Genomic DNA, 18,060 nt, shown 5'->3' on the forward strand with positions numbered 1-18,060 from the left:
AGTCCACATGTGCTAGTTCATTGTCCCAGTTGCAAAAGTAAGTTAATAAATAATAAATAGCAACAAACAAACTAGTAGTCTTCTTCTACTTCAGCATCTGTGTATGTGATCAACTGCAATAAAAAATGCATAATTCAGATATATTACATGCTTTGTTTTGTCTTCCTAGGATCTTAACAAATGGGTTAAACTTTAGAAAATAATAGTGCATTTGCAGTTCAAACATTTTAAAATGTTTTGAGGCCATCTTGAAACAAAACTAAGACAGAAAGCTAAGAGGTGCTATTATTCTTGGCAAAATCTTTACACAGCTTTTAAACCACATACCAGTGTAATTAAGGAAGCTGTGGTTCACCAAGTATACGGCAACATGCTGAAAGTCAGATTATTCAGGGATTTCACAGAGTAGGAAAATAAGCGACAGGTAAGGAACAACATCAAGGGACTCCCTTTACTAAAAGCAAGTGTAATATTGGATATGTTGTATGAGTTGAGACTGTTTTATGGAAATAATAGATATTAGACATTCTAGTATAAATGAGACAGATATTCACAACTAGAATCCCAAGCCTAAGTTTCAGATTGTCAGCTTCTGGGCAGAGTATTTGAGTTTCAATATCAGGTGATACTTTGGCACTAAAGAAAGGTGGTGCTGATGAGGTAATTGAGATCATGAGGGGATGAGAGGTTGTTCTACCAAAAGGACTAGTGGTAATGCACATATGAGACTGCAGTGTAACTAGTGCTGGCATTATCACAGTGAACATCATTTTTAGTTCTTTCACTGTTAGCGATATGGTGTCAGAGTAGGAATGAGACTAAACATCCTGTAAACATTCTTAGTAATGGTGCCAATGTCATCAGTTCACTAACTAAATATCATCTGTTGCCACCAGAAAACAAAGTGCTACGGAGAGCTGCATGAAACACTACCAGGGTGCATTGTGCTCATCATTAGGTGAAAGCAGTATCCATGTTATACATTACATTTCAAAATGATCATTAAAAAAAAAAAATACAGTGGATTCCCTTTGGACTAATCCACATAAAATAATTATGTAATCTCTACAATGTAAGCAGAATATAAGGAAAGGATCCATGTAAGAAATGGAAAATGCACTGTTTACAGGTAATGACATACGTTATGTGCCTTGCCTAAACTTACTAATCTATTTTTCTTATGCTTGACAAATAATTAGTAGTTTGTCATAAATGTGTATTATTATCTACTAACTGCTCTCCAACCATTCCCTATCCTATTAAAATTTATAATAAGGCTGTTTAAAAATAATGCAAGTTACTAGTGTATTAAAGTTGTTTGTTATCTACAGGTGGAAGAAGCAGCCAGTCAAGGGTTAAAATATGTTGGATTTATTCATCAGTACAACTCTTCAGTAAATTCAATTGAAAGCCCCTCTGAGACATCATCATACAATCTTTCCTGTAAACTGTCAGGGGAAAATGACCAGGATGATGACTTGGATAGAAATGCAGAAATGGACGGGAAGGCTCCAGTTCCTGGTGACAGAATTATTGAATCAGTAAATGACAGTAAGTGCTCTTTCTCAGATTCTTAGATTTTAATTAGACTAGAAATTCTAACCAAATCAACAGTATCTAAACAGACATTTTAATAATTCAGTGGCCATTTATTTGGTATTCATATTTTAGCAGTTCTCAAATGGCAATGCCACCCTTCTTGAGGAGGTCCAAGCTTGGTTCGAGTAGGCTTATGCATGTCTAGAAATGTTATATACTTAAAATGTTAAATCTTCAACATTTTTTGTGATAAAGGTAAATGAAGAATAAAAATAACAAGTGTGGGTGGGGGTTGGCATAATGGTTAAGATGTTTAGCTCATAGATACAAGGTACAGGGTTTGATTCTAACCTTTGAGATATGAGATTTTGCTAGGTTTAAAATGGCCCACAAGGGGAGATAGCCTAGTACTAACCTCTGAACCCAAATCAGTGAATGTGCATTTTTAACACCTTTATTAAATTATCACTTAAGACATAGGAAAACATACACTAACAGAAAAGAAAAAACATTTTAATATTTTTCCATTTCAATACAATATATGTCACATATATTTTCTTTGCTACTATAATCAGTCCATCATTACAAAAATGCTGAATTCCTGCCTTCCCTTAAACTTCACTCCTCCTTCTGAGCATTGTTATGCCTGTATTGTTCCCACAATTGCCATTTACTTCTATGTAATGTGCTCCTTCCCTTTTCTAAAGATCCCTCTTCTAGTTCTTTTACTTCTTTTATAATATTCAGCACCTCACCAGTAGTTGGTGTAGACTTTGATTTCCGTTTTCTAGGAATTGTTTTTTGGCAGCCAACAGACAAACTTAATAAGGCCTTACTGTGTCTAGACAATTCAGATCCTGTATCCCAACTCAAGTAAATATTTTCTGTACTTACAGCCATTTGCTCACCCAATATTTCAGACAGAATACACTGTAGGGAGTTTTTTAAATCTGCCAACTCATTACACTGCCAAAGCATATGTTCCCTGTTACTTCTTTCTTCTCCATTACACCTCCAACATTTGCTGTCTACCTGAGGACATTTTTGAAGTCTGTTTGGGGTATAAAAATACCAATGCAAACACTTCCAAGCAAATATCCTAAACCTTCTGGACCTGGTTGAACACTTGGGACCCATACAAATATCTTCCCATTGTTTTCTTATAAATTACTTTTCCATTCTCTCTTCTCAGTCTTCCAGATCTTTTCTAACCTCCTCTGATTGATTCTTTTAGTTATCATGCAATATTTAATATGCTGTACTAATTATCCCTTTTCCCCTATCCCTTTTGCTTTGCCCGTACTCCGAGATCAAGTCTTGGTAGGGAAGACAGTCTCTAGCCTGCAATCCAGATGTCTTCTTGGCCTCATCCCACCCAATTATCTCTCCTGCTTGAGCTATTTGCTTTCAGTATCTTGGTTCCTTTACCAGGTTTCTCCAGTAAATTCCAGTCCCCTCTTGCATATTTTCTGTATCCCTACTTGCAGTCATCCCTATTGTCAAAATCTCCTTAATCCATTTTCGTAATGGCTTAGTTCTTAGAATACTTTCTGATGTTTTATGAATATAATACTCTGCATGGTTTTTATTCTTCTTCTTAAGATCTGTGTCCAATATTCCACTCTGTTTCTAAAACGTCCCCATTACTTCATCATCATCCCTTTCCACTTCGAATTATAACCTTCTGCTTGGATTATGTATATGATCCTTAACTGTGTAGCTCTAACATATCCCTTCAAGTGAGGTAATCCTAAACCACTTTGTTCTGTTAGAAGGATCAACTTATCCCACTAAACACTTGCCCTCTTTGCCTTCCATATACATTCCTTCAATTCTTTATTAATTATTGTCCACACCTTCTCCCTGGATTGATAAAAGTATGCCTGACCCATGTACAAGACTAAAGGGACTAAAAACATTTTCACCGTCTGTATCTTGGTATCCATATCTATTATGCAAAGTTTCCAGTTTATGGCTGCACCCTTTGTTTTATCTTCATTAATTTTATATTCCCAAAAGACTTGAAACTATCTCAGAATGTTCCACAACACCGAGTTATCCTTTTCTGGATTTTTCAAGTACAAAATATCTACAAATAAAGCTAACTTTTTTGGTTACCATACCAGTTATATAATTGTATTTCTGAGTCCCTTATTTTCTTTGCCAGTGACTCTAAATACAAAGCAAATAACAAAGGGGAAAGAGGACAGCCCTGCCTGGTCCCTCTGTTCAAACAAAGTTTATCTGAGAGGAACTCTCCCACTTTAATTCTTGCCTCCGATCCTTCATATATCTTTCTCATTAACCTTATTATTGTATCAGGGAATGAAGTAATCCCAATGCCTTGTTTCTTAAAATCTCAGCTTGCTGTTGTCAGATGTTTTCTCTGCATCAAGACCCACCAACGACAGAAGTATTTTTTTTACATTTTGCTTCCCTCTGGGCCATCATTGTTCTAATAATATTGTCAAATGTTTGCCTCCCCTCCACAAAACCACACTGATCCATATCTATCAATTTTAGCAACACCTTTGCCATTATTTTAGCTAGTGTAGACATAAACACTTTATAACTGTGATTTAAAATTGAATTTGGGTCTACATGAAGCTGGATCTGAAGGGTCGTTACCATCTTTAGGTAACACAGCCACCATAGCTTTCTTCCAATAAGTTGGTTATCTCCCACATTTTAAAATACTATTAAAAAAAATCTAGATTTTTATTGCTTTCTTCTCTCCTAATTTCCAGACTTCCACAGGAATACCATCTGTTCCTGAAGACTTTCTTGAAGATTGATTATACATCACTGTTTTTACCTCATCACTTCCTATCTTAACTGTTAGTTGTTGAGCTTCAACTTCCTCTAACCTTGGCATAATTAAGTCATCCATAAATATTTCCATTTGTGTTTTTTCTTGATTTTCACATTTCTCTGCTTAGCAAGCTGCTCTCTACAGGATCTCTGGTTATTTTTCTTTTATACGTTCACTAAGTTTGGCGACGACCCTTTCAACATTCTGTTGCCTAAGTCATTGTGCATTTGTTCTCTGGAGTTATCAGAAGTAGTTGCTTAATTGCAATATTTCTAAATTCATGCATATTATCCATATACTCTCTTATTTTCACTTTAGCACTTTGTATTTACACCTCCTCATGTTCTGTGAGATTCTCCTTATTCTGCAATACTTTAACCTTTGTCAGCCCCTCTAAATAATTTGTATTACTTCTAGACCATATTTCTTCTCTTTTATTTCAAACCTATTTTTAAGCTCCATTTTCATTTTATCCCAGTCACTAGCTATAACTTCTGAAGATATTTCTATCTTCCCTAACAATTTTTATATTTCCATTTAACATCCACAGCTCCTTATGGTGTCCACATTTTTTTTTTAAATGCAAGCAAGCACCAAGAAATGAGCCCCACTGCAGTAATATTGCCACATTTATTCACGTAATTAAGCCTTTCGTTCCAACCAATACAGAACTTTTTTAGAATCACATATACAAAGCACACACATTATTTATAAACAATTCAACTAATTATTCACTCATCTCAACCAATTACTATTAAAATCAATAAGTGCAAAAAGGTACACTTTATTTTATTGTTTTTAAACCTTTGCTTTAAACCATTAGGCAAGTTCTGGCTATAACTGGGGATAGGGTAGTAGGCAAAAGTTTAAATTAATCCTGTATGCATGCAATATGTTTCTTATCCTGTCTGAATTAAATAAATGTTATGCCTGGGTAAATATCCCAGCTTACTCAGATTTTGGGTTTGAAAACAGAGGCACTGACAGTAGCACATAAGCACTGACTTGAGAAGAGTGTTGGGGTTGACATGTAACCAGTGCTAGACTGAGGATCTAAGTTTATATCTTAAGGCAGAACCAGATGGTATTGAACATGGAGCTTGTGGCTGAACAGCTGGAAAAGAAAGTGGTGCAGTAGCACTGTGTGATTGTTAGTTTTAGTTAAAGGCTGCTGCTTTTGAAGCAAGAGTTCCTTCCCTTATTAATCTGCATTTTCTTGCCTATCGCAGATATTAAGACAGTATTGAAAAAGTCAGTGTTATGGCTGGTATGGGAAACCCATAAAATGTGTGTAACCATTAGATAGGTAGCTTTCCTCCTGGAGTAAGGGTAGACAGACTCCATTTTGCATATGCTGATCTGGATAATGTTTAACTATTTCATTGTGCCTACATCACTGTCGTCTATGGATAGAGGGAACCAGAAGATTCAAATCATGCTTTACTGAACTCGCTACTGAATGAAGGAGAAGGCCATGAGTGCCCAGAACCACATACATACAGTGGGTGGATTATTTATAGGTAAATAAATAAATAACAACAACCGGGCATGTGCCACCACTTTACTTCATAAAACAAGCCACACTATTTATTTATGTGACATAATGTATATTCTACTCCAGGAGATAGTCATTCTCTTTGACAGACTGAGATTATTTGTAGTGCCTGAATAGAGATGATCAGGGTTTATTTTCCTAATCTTTAGGTCTGTGTTCTTTCATCTCATAGGATTATCAACATTAGAGATGATTTAACAAAATGCAGAGAGACTGGTAGGAAGGGAATGGTATGGAATGACTTATACCAGCTAATTGTACACGAAGGATGGGTCCCGCATTCCAAGGCAGCTTAGGTAGCAGGTGTAGGTGGAAGAAGCACATCAAAACGTTTACAAAGTCTGAAATGATTACATGGGCATTTCTGGGAGAAAGGTGGCATCTGGTAACTATATCTACAGTGCATCTGTGTATAATACATGTGTGTACACTCAAGGGACTCGGTCGCTACACTCAATAACCTATATTAAACATTATAGTATATAGAGTTAGCACATAGTACTAAGGCTTGGAGGTGTTAATTTGTTGCTTCCTGTGCCCAAGGTACAGGGTTTAATTCCTTCCACCTCCATTTGCATACTGTGTGAACAAGTCAGTCAACTAGACAGTACTCACAGGTTGCTCCTGAAAAGAGACAGTTGTGTCCAATGGACTTACCTAGTCAACAGACAGGTAAAAAAACAGTGAAACTTATGGGGGGGTCTGAAGTACAGCTATGACAAGGATTTGGGGTCCGTTTTTCATAAACCTAAAGTATGTGTTGTCATGAGAGCAGATCAAGGTGGTGCTATTCTCCCCTTTTTGGCAGGACTTCAGATAATGGTTGGGGCTAGATGTAGATCTGATGTTGTCATTTTCATTCATTCCTCAACTGATGGGTCTTGCATTCAACATTGGATCTGACTCAGACACTTTTACCAGACTCACAGATCCAGCTCTTGAGCTCCTCCCTTTACCAATAATGCCCCACTCTTCTGGTATAACTCAAATCGAGTTTGCCACCACATTGTTCAGACACGGACTCCTGCTGCTGAGCTGCGGCGGTTAAGAGACAGCATTATATCCTTTCTTCATGAGGTGTTTTTTCTACTTAGCTTGCTTTCCTCTTCCTTCCTTTACCTTTAGATAGATCTTGCTTGTCTTTCTATCCATTATCTTTTCTTTTTTTTCTGCTCGTTTAGTCAGGCCTTTTCTACCTGCATCAGGGTACTCTCTTTCATGCCATTGTTGGTATCCTTTCTTTCTTTATCTGTACCTAATATAAGGTATCTTTGCAATACCATTGTTGGTATTTTCTTTCTTTTATTCCTTTTTTCCTAACAAAAAAAGTTTCTCTATCCCCTTTTGCTTTAGGAATAGGTTAGCCATGTAGCTATAGCTGACAAGCCTACCCAATTTAAAAAGCGCATCTCTTCTGGGTATAAGATCCCTAACTTGGATGCTCACAAGGAGTATGTGTGTGCATTGTTTGGGCACTGCCCACCTAGATGTGGATTGCTCTATTTGTTCTGGGTTCAGTTCCCGTGCCTTAAGTGATAGGAAGAGTAAACTCATGTTGAAAGGTTTACCTCCTTCTACTGTTGTTTCTACCTCAGCTGGGACTGAAACCCCTTCCAGTAAAACAGACAAAAGAGAAATCTGACTCAGCTCCTAATGAAAAGTAGTCCAGGAAATGGACGCCTGATCATTCTCCTCATTCGGCACCGACTTCTGAGTCACTGAGTAAAGTTGCCAAGACATCTTATTATGCACCTTCCTCAGATCCTACTACATCGAGATCCAAGCCTCCTCAAATCCAATCTGCATGTTTCACCTTAAATATGATATTTCCTCAGCTCATTCACCATCCTTACAGGAGACATCTAGAAAATCTTCAAGACCACCTTCTACTACTTCATCTAGGAGCTTATCTGAGACAGAGACAGATAGGATGATGAAGAAGTTTCTCAAGACTCAGATTCAGATGGGGGTCATTCTGGCTCCATCTCCCATAAAACCCATGAGCCTGCCTTCTTCTCAACACCACATTACATCTCCTTCTCTGATCTGACCAGTGATTTCGGAGCCCTTGGTTCGACATCCTCAAAGATGTCCTTGTTGGATCAAAAAACTGCTTGTTCTTCTACAACGACCATTCCCCTGAGTCGCCCAGCTCCAATCTCTGCAGAGCAGGATGACTCTCAGAGTTGAAGAGTTAGTGCTGGCTCTAGGGGTGGGGTGGAGGGTGGTATCTACTCTGAGGCTGTCGGATCTGTCCTTGCCTTTTGGCACCTCAGTGCTGGATAGCTCAGCTCTGACTTCCTCCTCAAGGCAGGAATCCACAGGGTTACAGAGGTCAGAGCAAGTCACTTTGGCACCTATATGACTGGCTGCTGTTTTTCCTGGACCTTTTACCTTTGATGTTGTAGAGATGGCTTTCTCTTTACCCACAGAAAGGGCATCTTTGCCCTCTTCAGATCCCTGTCTCCCTCCACTGACATTGCGCACTAATCCTATCATCCCTGCTCCACCGGGACAGCCAGCCGTACAACCCTTCAGCCAGTCCACATATGGGACTCCCCACCTTCTTCTGACACTTCACCTGACCATCCTACTGGTGAGGTCCCTAGGAAGAGATCTTGTAAAAGGAGGCACCTAGATTCCTCTGAGGAATCTGTCATTAAAGACACAGACTTTTCCCCAGATCTCCACCTGATGATGTCTTCTTTGGAGAGATCTTGGAACTTCTTAAGCAGCAAGGTGGATGGTATTCCAACATCCTTTCCCAAGAGGAGTCAGTGTTTCAGTAGGCTTTCAGGGCTGGCCTGGCTACATCTTGGCTGGTCCGTCCATCTGATTGGTTAATTGATCTTATCTCACCCCAAGCATGGAAGGAACCTGATGCAATGGAACCTATGCCTAAGAGAACTGACAAGTTTCTAGCTCCTCCTAAAGATAGGGCCCACTTGATCAAGGGAATCCCTGTAGATGGTATGGTGGTGGCGGCAGCCACTTAGAGAGAGCCCACAGAACAGAGCTCATCTGTGCATCTCTCCAATAGAAAATGTAGGGCCTTGGACAGATTTGGCAAGCACATTTATGCCTCAGTGACCTTTGCCCATTGGTCACTGAACTATTTAACACATTTCACCAGGTTACAAAGGGATTTGATCAAGAAGTTTTCTACATATCTTTCCAGTCCATGTCTGTGAAGGACCAAAATAAAGCTTCTTCACAACTGGCCACACTACAGTCCATCTCCATTGCATCCATGAGGTTGTTCTCTCACACAGCTGAGGGTACCCTTCACTTTGCAGGTTCTAGCATAATGGTCGGGAGGCATGCCTGGATGCACTTGTGTGATTTTGTGGAGCCCATCAAGTCTTCATTTATTAATGCTCCCTTTGATGGATCATCTTTGTTCGGACCCAAAGTTAATGAAACATTCTGCAGAAGTGAGCAAGATGGAAAGAACCTGTGTGCCATTGGAATCTGTTTTTCTACTCCTCAGAGGTCCTTCTGCAGGAATCAATGAGGTCGTAAAAAGATGGGGTTTCACAAGTCCCAAGGGCCGTTCCAGGAATTGTGAGGAGATAGTTCTTTTCGGGGCATAACAGAGAACTCTAATGGAAGAAGCTGCTGTCACAGCAGAGGAGGCCCAAAGAACTAGGGCTTCAGAGCTAACTTCTCTGACAGACCATACCAGTGCTCCTGAAGGGTTACCTGACTGCTGCACCCTGGAGCCTTTTATCTCTGCACCCAGAAGCCTGGGGATCCATCACAAGACACTTGGGTGCAGAAAATCATATCCAGAGGTTATGTCATACCATTTTCCAAATTCCCCCAACAAAAATGAAAAAGATCCCTGATGTCCCACCCAATCAAAGGGAGGTTGCAGCCTTGGAAATAGAAAAGCTGATAAAAAAAGAGTCATTCAAAAATCCCCCCAGACCAACAAGGATCCAGAACTTATTCAAGATTCTTTTTAGTGCCAAAGAAGACAGAGGACTTGATACCAATTCTTGATCTTAGCAGACTTGACCAGTACGTACAATACTCGAAGTTCCAGATGGTCATGATTCAGTCAATTTTACCTCAGCTATGAAAGGATGACTGGATGTGCTCGATTGATCTTCTAGATGCGTACTATCATATCAAAATGAACAGGCACTCCAGAAGATTCCTGCGCTTTTGGCTGGGAATCATTTATTACCAGTTCAGAGAACTGTCCTTTGGTCTCACCATAGCCCCATAGGTGTTCACCAAATGTATGACAGTGGTTGTGGTTCACCTGAGACTGCTGGGATTTTGTGTGTTTCCATACTTAGATGACTGGCTCCTGAACACGCCATCCAGGCATCTGTTGATCCAAGTGAAAGATTACTTACTCCAGTTATGCCATTATTTGGTCATCACAATCAATTACACCAAATACAGATTTTCCCTACTCAGACCCTGGAGTTCATAGGTGATCATCTAAACACAACCAACCAGATAGATTCCCTTCCTGTGATAAGGGTCTGCACTCTCAGGTCTCAGGTCATGAAGGTACCCTTCCTTTCTCATTTTTCAACAAGAATAATCCTCCAAGCATTAGAATTAATGGCAGCAACGATAACCCTAGTCCCATTAGCAAGTTATCATATGAGTATCCTTTAATGGACTCTTTCAGTACAATGGTCTATTCTTCAACATTCTCTAAGCACCCTGGTCAAGATTTCCAAAGTTTGCAAGGATTATCTTCTTTGATGGCTTAATTCAGAAGAAGTTTCTCAAGGTTATCCATTCGTTCTCCTTCAGCCAGCAGCCACAGTCACCATGGAAGCCTCTCAAATTGGGTGGGTGGAGGGGGCATTTCTTGGGAAGTACAGTCCAAGGTGCATGGTCCCTGTAAGAGGCCAATTTGCACACCAACGTCCTGGAAATGAGAGCTGTCCTATTATCATTGCAGGCTTTTCAAGATGTTCTGTCTTCAGGGATAACTGTGATACAAACCAACCACATGTCAATGGTTTGGTATATCAACAAACAAGGGGAACCAGGTCTTACCTGTTGTGTTGATAGGCATTGAGAGTGTGGCAATGGGCAATCTCATCTGTTCGCTTTCATATGACAACACACATACTGGGGAAAACCAACCTGCTTGCAGTCAGACTAAGCAGATCCATTTTGATGCCTCATGAGTGGTCTGTCAGTCAAAGAGTAGTGGAAAAGATTTCTCATCAGTAGGGCCAGCCTTACTGCTAACTTTTTGCTTCTCCCCTCAACAACATGTGCAGCAAGTACTTTGCCCTGGTCCCTCCGAAGGAGGAGTCATCGAGAGATGATCTAGTCCATGATTGGCCCTTGGGTCTCCTTTATCCTTATCCCCTGTTACCACTAATCCCCAAATTTCTACAGAAAGCATCCTAGTTGAAGAGCAGTCATCCTCTTTGCACGCTTTTGGCCTTGTCAGGTCTAGTTTCCCCTCCTCTGGCCTCATCATATTTATCCTCCTTGGATACTGGATCTTCATCCAGATCTTCTGTCTCACCCAACAGGGATGCAACATCCAGACATCAACAGCCTCGTGTTAACTGCATGGTTTCTCCAGTTCCAGTAACGGCCAGACTGCCCAGGCTTTCTTCCCAAGTTTGACAGATCCTTTTATCCACTTAAAAGCTTTTTACTAGGAAAATGTATAAGAGTAAATGGAAAAGATTTTCAGTCTGGGCCCTTCAGAGAGATATGGATCCTTACTCTGCCACAGTCTCAGCATTTCTTGATTTTTTGGCCTCCATTTTTAACAGCTGGGTGAGCTATTCTGCTATTAAAGTTCAACTAATAACCATTTCAGATTTTCACTCAGGAGAGAATCATTCTTCCTTGGCTTCCTCGAGACTATGCAAGGCCTTCCTTGAAGGTAGCTTTCTACTCATGCCCCAGTTAAAGATCTTACTCATCCTTGGGATTTGATTATTCTCTTACAGGTTCTTACTCAACCTTCCTTTGAGCCTTCCTCTAAGAATGACCTTAAGGTGGGAGGTTGGCATAGTGGTTAAGGTGTTTACCTTACAGACACAAGGTGCAGGGTTTGATTCTCACAAGGGATAATCGGCTAGGCTTAAAATAGTCCCAAAAGGGTAGTTAGCCTAATATAAACCTATGAAACCTATAAGTTTTTGTCCTGGAAAACAATTTTACTGGTCGTTACCTTTGCTAGATGAGTATATGAACTCCAAGCCCTCTCTGCAAGACCTTCATACTTGATCTTTCATAAAGACATGCTCTGTTTATGCTTAAACCCATCCTTTTTACCTAAGGTAGCTTCTGAATCCAACTCATATCAAGTCATCAGTTTACCGGTGTTCTTCCCTAAATTTTCAAACAAAGGAGAATATATGGTGCATTTTCTGGATGTATACTGGCAGCGGAGGTTTTATTTACGCAGAACACAGGATTTCAGAAAATCTGATCAATCGTTTGCATCTTTCTCCAAGAACAAATTGGGTAAAGCAGTTTCTAAAGTAGCTCTAGTCAAATGGTTAACTGACTGTATATCATTTGTCTATAAAATAAGAGGTTTAGCTTTATCCAAGCCCCCAAACCACATTCTCTGAGATGTGTAACTACCTTATTGGCCTTCTGGTCAAGAGTTTTCCTAGATGATATTTGTATAGCTGCCACTTGGTCCAATGCTCATACCTTCATTACAACTTAGACATACTATCCAGAAATAGGGCAGCATTTGGTTCCACTGTACTCTGGAATATCATTCCATGAGGATCACCCAAGGTTTGTCTAGCTGGGGATTCTGTCCCATCAGTTGAGGAATGAATGAAAATGACAGTATCAGATACAGACGTTTCTTACTCATTGTAACAATGCATCTGTGTTGTCCATTTTCAGTCTTCTTTAACTTCCCACCCCCTTCTGTCTTTCTTAGTGAGGGCTAAAGGACATCCTTTCTGGAACTCACCTGTTTCTAGCTTTGAGCACCAGCCTTCCTGTATATTCTTTTTCTTGAGTCCTTTAATATTAGAGTGTTGTGTGCGTATCACTATTGGGGCAGCAATGTCGATCTGAGGTATACAGGAGAGTGATGAGTAAAGAAAGGAGCTCGAGAGCTGGATCCATGAGTATAGTAAAAGTAGACAAGTCCCATCAGTTGAGAAAGAATGAAAATGGACAACACAGATGAATCGTTATGGTGAGTACATAATTTTTGTTTACATTGTAGCACACTTGGCTGAGTTGTCTGGGAGCATGGTGAGAAACATTGGTAAGAGTGCAGGATGTACAATGAGTGACTTGCTACATATCCTGTGGTTATGACCCTGAGTACCCATAGTATGGAAGAGTACAAATATCCCTAAAAAAGGGCTTGGATTTCTTGGGACTATCGACACTGCAGTTTGTAATTATGGTGGAACTATGTAAACTGTCAGTAAAGATGTACTTGATCAGATTCCTTTTGTGATAGCAAAACATTTTATGCAGAAGTAGAAAACCCCTGATGTTGCAGAGACTCATGGATTGGCTGTGGGACATAAAGAATACTTTGAAAGGGATTTAAAAATGTCAGGGACTCCCAGAAGGTGATGAGAGTTTAGTTTATCTGAGTAAGCTTCTTGGGGTAGGAGTTAAAGTAGGTCTTAGCTTTATGGAACTAAATACCCCAACTGGTTTTGAAAGGAAGCTTTTTCTGTAATGCGTTTTTTTTTCTTCATTCCTGCTGACCATTAGTTCCCTTCCATCTACTACTCCCATTCATGCCCCATGGCACTTCAGTAACAGCTATGAAGGGTAAATGGTAAATTATTTTTTTTTTGGTCTGGCCTTTTTGTTGGATTTTACTGAAACCAGATGTTTTTGTCCTCTCACTAGCTGAATTTCCCCTGACACCCATAAGACCACCTTGATAGCATGCTCCCACTGAAGTAATGTGGATACTGTGCTGTGCACAATTTGGTGGGCACGGGTATCTTGTCTTAGCATGCTGAGAAACCATCCTCTGTTACATGCCAGTCATGCAGCAGGTTAGGTTGCCACCCTCCTCTCCAGGATGGACAAGTTGGCATTAGCCAATAATTCCCACCCTCCCTTCAAACATTCTTTAGCTCACTGATCCCTGGGTGTTTCCCAGTCATGTGCGACAGTCAGGGCTTCACCCCATTGTGCTGTAAAAACAACAGTTTTGGAAGGAAATGCAAAGGGGTGCAGGGTTATAGCTATGCCTTTTTCTTAACAGTTTTTTTGCATCCTCACATCTTACCATCAGCTGTCAGGTCTGCTGAACCCTCTTACTTCCCCCAGAATTCCTCTGACCACATTCAGGGCCAATGAAGAGATTGTGACATTCTGGGGCAACATCACACTGTTGCCAAAGGACTGTTTTATATTTTTTTACCATTTCCCCTACATGCACTCAGTAACACCCTGCATGCCGTGGGTAGGACATGCAATGTGCATCAGTACTGCACCACCTCTCATTAGTGTAAAGGTGTGATGTGAGACAGACTGCTCTGCTAACTCAAAGGCAGCAATGTGTAGTTGTATCCCTGGTTGTCAACAAGGCAATCAGACTGCTTAGGAGTACCCAGAGTGTGCACACCTCCTTCCCCACCCACAGACTGGCATGTATGTCCTTCCCTGCTTACACTGTAAAGTATCCAAGCCTCTATTCGAACTGAGATCACCCAGGCCATAGTCCAATACTTCTCTGTCTATGTCAGTGATGCAGGCCACAGCTGTACCTTTTAGAAAAGCTTAGTGATGAGGTTAGGCATGATCTTATTTGTTTCAGTGTCATTGAATCAATCAATTATATTAGGCTGCCTGAAGATTGCCAGCATTCCTAGTGTTGTGAATACATGTGAAGAGAACTGTAGAAAGATTAGTAAGATGTAATCCATGAAGACTGAATTGGGAGGATCTGGTAGTTCATCAGAGTTTTTCTTTTTCCATTTTCTTTTAAAAGAGTGCAACCTTTATTCTCAGTGGTTGCACTGAAAATATATTGGCATGTGTACATAAATACTGCTGCGAAAATTAACATGTAATGGCCTTAAATTAAAATGTATTATATTTGGCACTAGTGGTGAAATGGAAATAACATTTTAAGTGCTGAATTTTAATTATTTTATAAAGTTGTTGGAAGTTTTAATAAATAAATCTAAAAGAAAAAAAGGACTTATCTTCTTACTAAAAATATAACATCAAGTATGTCCTGACTGAAAAAAAACATTATTCTGTTACAGGAGGTAATCATACTGTTTGATAGACTGAGCTTTATTGTGTCTAACTTTGATACTGAGGGTTTAACAAAACTGATCTTCTTAAGAATAGACTGTTTTATGTTAGTGCTGGAAAACAATTTTTTAATGTTTGCATACCACATTACAAGGATCTGATGTTATCCATTTCATTTTTCTTGATAGCAGTGTTATCCTATTTCATTATTCATCACGTCTGGATCTCGGATCTGATCTGGCAACTTTACAGAGAAGATTCTAAGCTTGAGCCCCTCCCACTCCCATAATCCCTTTCTACCTTCAAACCCTCAGATCTCATTTGCCATGGTTAGCTACAGACGTGATTGTGGCTCACAGCTCTCTTTCTGGTTTTGTCTTCAGAGATTTTCAGCTAAGTGTTTCTTTTTTTTTTTTTCAAATAATTTTTATTTATCATTTTCAGTATTGACAGATAGAAACATAACAATCAGAACTTGACCATAATGTAGAGTTGTCTAATAGAGTTAGTACAATAATGTGTAGGTCAGTCAACTAACAATATGTACACTATATACACAGATGCTTTCCTCTTTCAGTTAATTAAGTATAACAATTGCATAAAAAAAACAAATACGGTTAGATGACGAATAGAGAGAAGGAGAGAAAAAGAAGAGGAGTAGACAGTAAGGGAAATCATTTAGTAGTTACACCTATGGAATATTTTGGAATTTGTTTCTGGTGTAATACTGTATGTTCCTGTGAGAATTATACAATAATAATGTTGTAAATTTGCTCCCAAATTGCTCTGATTTTTACATTTTTGTCTTTTTTATCCATTAGTAATGTATGTGCTAATAAGTGTTTAATGGCTATTTGTCTAAATGCCATCCAGGATATATCGGTTGGATTAAGCCATTTAGATGCTATATACAGTTTCATTAAGAGGAAAGTAGTGATCAGTAAAGTAGCTTGATTCTTGGGAGTGTTATGTGGGAGTATGTGTAATATAGTAAATTCCCATGTTAGTGTGGATGATTGGTAACCAATTTTTTGTAGTTGTAGTTTAAGGGAGTTCCAAAGTCTATAAACACATTTACAGCTCCAGAATACATGAAGTAAATCAGCAGTTTGATCTTTGCAGTGTGGACAGAGGGATTTCGAGGGGTTAAGTTTATGTAAGATTGCGGGTGTAAAATACGTATTGTTGTTGATCATGAGTTGGGTAAAGGCAAGTTTTTTAAGGGGTATAGACTTTAATGTCAGGTTGATAGCTTGGTATATTTGATGGGTACCGATAGTTGGGTTTATTTTCCTCCAGTAGTCAGAGAAAAGTATGTAATTCTGAAATTTAATATCATCAGTTAATTTATAAGTATTTGTGATAGTTTTCTTGGTGGAGAGAATGGTTTTCCAAGTAGTGTTGCCAATTTCGATGTCATTGTTGGTAATGTTAGTGTCTTGGAGGTAACTGGAACACAGCTCTTTTATTTGTCTCAGGATTACGTGGTATGCTTTGGGGAGGTCTAAGTGATTTCCCATTTCCTGTACTGAATTATTTAGGCATGGTAAATATCTTGAATAGTTTTGTTTAATAATCGGGGGTAAGATACCAAATTTAAGGTTCGATTATTTATTTTAAGATTAGGGTTATTATGAAGAGGTTAAAATACTTTCATTACTTGTTGCAGGTTTAAAGACTTGAAGAGTTTTTGTGTTAACATGATGGCATGTTTAAGGGAATCTAGTATGTTACAGGATTGGAGTAGCTTTGGATTTAGGAATGGCAGGATTTTAAGGTTAATACCTAGGCTCTTGATATATCTGTAATATGTTATTATCCAGGGGGGAGCCCAGAGCTTATCTGAAGGATTATATTCTGCTATTCTCAATACTCTGATGGTATTGGTGATTAAGTAATAGGTTTTGAAATCCGTAAGGGCTAGTCCCCCTTTATTTTTAGGTGTTGTTAATTTCAAATAGGAGATCCTGTTTTTTTAGGTTCCCAAATAAATTTAGCGAATAGGGTATGAATCTGTTTGAAAAATGTTTGGGTATAATTATCTGTGATGTCATAAATATGTATAGTAGTCTAGGGAGTACATTCATTTTGATTATGAATACTTTGGCAGAGAATGGTAATTTTAAATTGCTCCATCTTTTAAGGTCTAGTACAATATTTTGCCATTTTGGGGTTATATTATTTTGATAAAGATCTTTATTATTTTGGGAGAATGTAATACCTAAATATTTGATTAGTTCTTTAGCTTGGATCGAACCTAAGAGTGGTAAAAGGGAGAATGGTTTGGGTGGGTTTAAGGGAAAGATTTTAGTTTTGTTAAGGTTTAGTTGATAGTTCGACATAGTTGAGAATTGTTCAATAGTCTTTAGTATTTTGTTTATATCCGAAATTGGTGTAGTACAGTAAATATTCAAATCATCTGCGAATGCAGAGAGGTACATTTTGAGGTTGAAAATTGTTGGGGGATTGTGGTAGGTGTTTTGTTTAATACTTAGGAAGAGTGGTTCTAAATAGAGGTTAAAAAGTAAGGGAGAGAGAGGGCATCCTTGTCTGGTACCGTTTTTAATTGGAATTCTATTTGACCAAGATTTGTTAATGTATAGAGATGTGTATGGGTTACTATAGAGTATATGAATGATCTGGATAAAGATGTTGGATATATTACAGTTTGGTAGTGTTTGAAATAAGAAATCTATATTGACCCTGTCAAATGCTTTATGAGCATCAATAACTAGAGTATATATGTTTGGATTGTTTCGGCCTGCAAGAGAGATTACGGTATTCAGTGTTAGTGTATTGTCACTTGTTTGTCTGAGAGGTGTGAAGCCAGATTGTTATGGGGAAATAATTTTGTTTAAGAGGTTTTTCAGTCTATTCGCAAGTATAGAGGTTAGAATTCTGTTATCTATATTTAGAAGGGAAATAGGTCTATAGCTGTCAGGGT

General features: G+C 38.9%; 1 protein-coding gene across 3 annotated transcripts in view; it reads left to right on the forward strand.

Moving 5' to 3' along the window:
- The window catches only part of RFTN1 (raftlin, lipid raft linker 1), a 2,439,049-nt gene that overhangs the window by 1,903,251 nt on the left and 517,738 nt on the right, over window positions 1–18,060 (forward strand). For all 3 annotated transcript variants that reach the window (XM_044066769.1, XM_044066767.1, XM_044066768.1), the window contains exon 5: window positions 1,332–1,551. In XM_044066769.1, coding sequence (XP_043922704.1) covers window positions 1,332–1,551 — 220 coding nt within the window. The remainder of the gene's footprint in view (window positions 1–1,331; window positions 1,552–18,060) is intronic.

Source organism: Protopterus annectens, chromosome 3.part1 (assembly GCF_019279795.1).
Source record: "Protopterus annectens isolate FY-2018-M chromosome 3.part1, PAN1.0, whole genome shotgun sequence".
Taxonomy (NCBI): Eukaryota; Metazoa; Chordata; order Ceratodontiformes; family Protopteridae; genus Protopterus; species Protopterus annectens.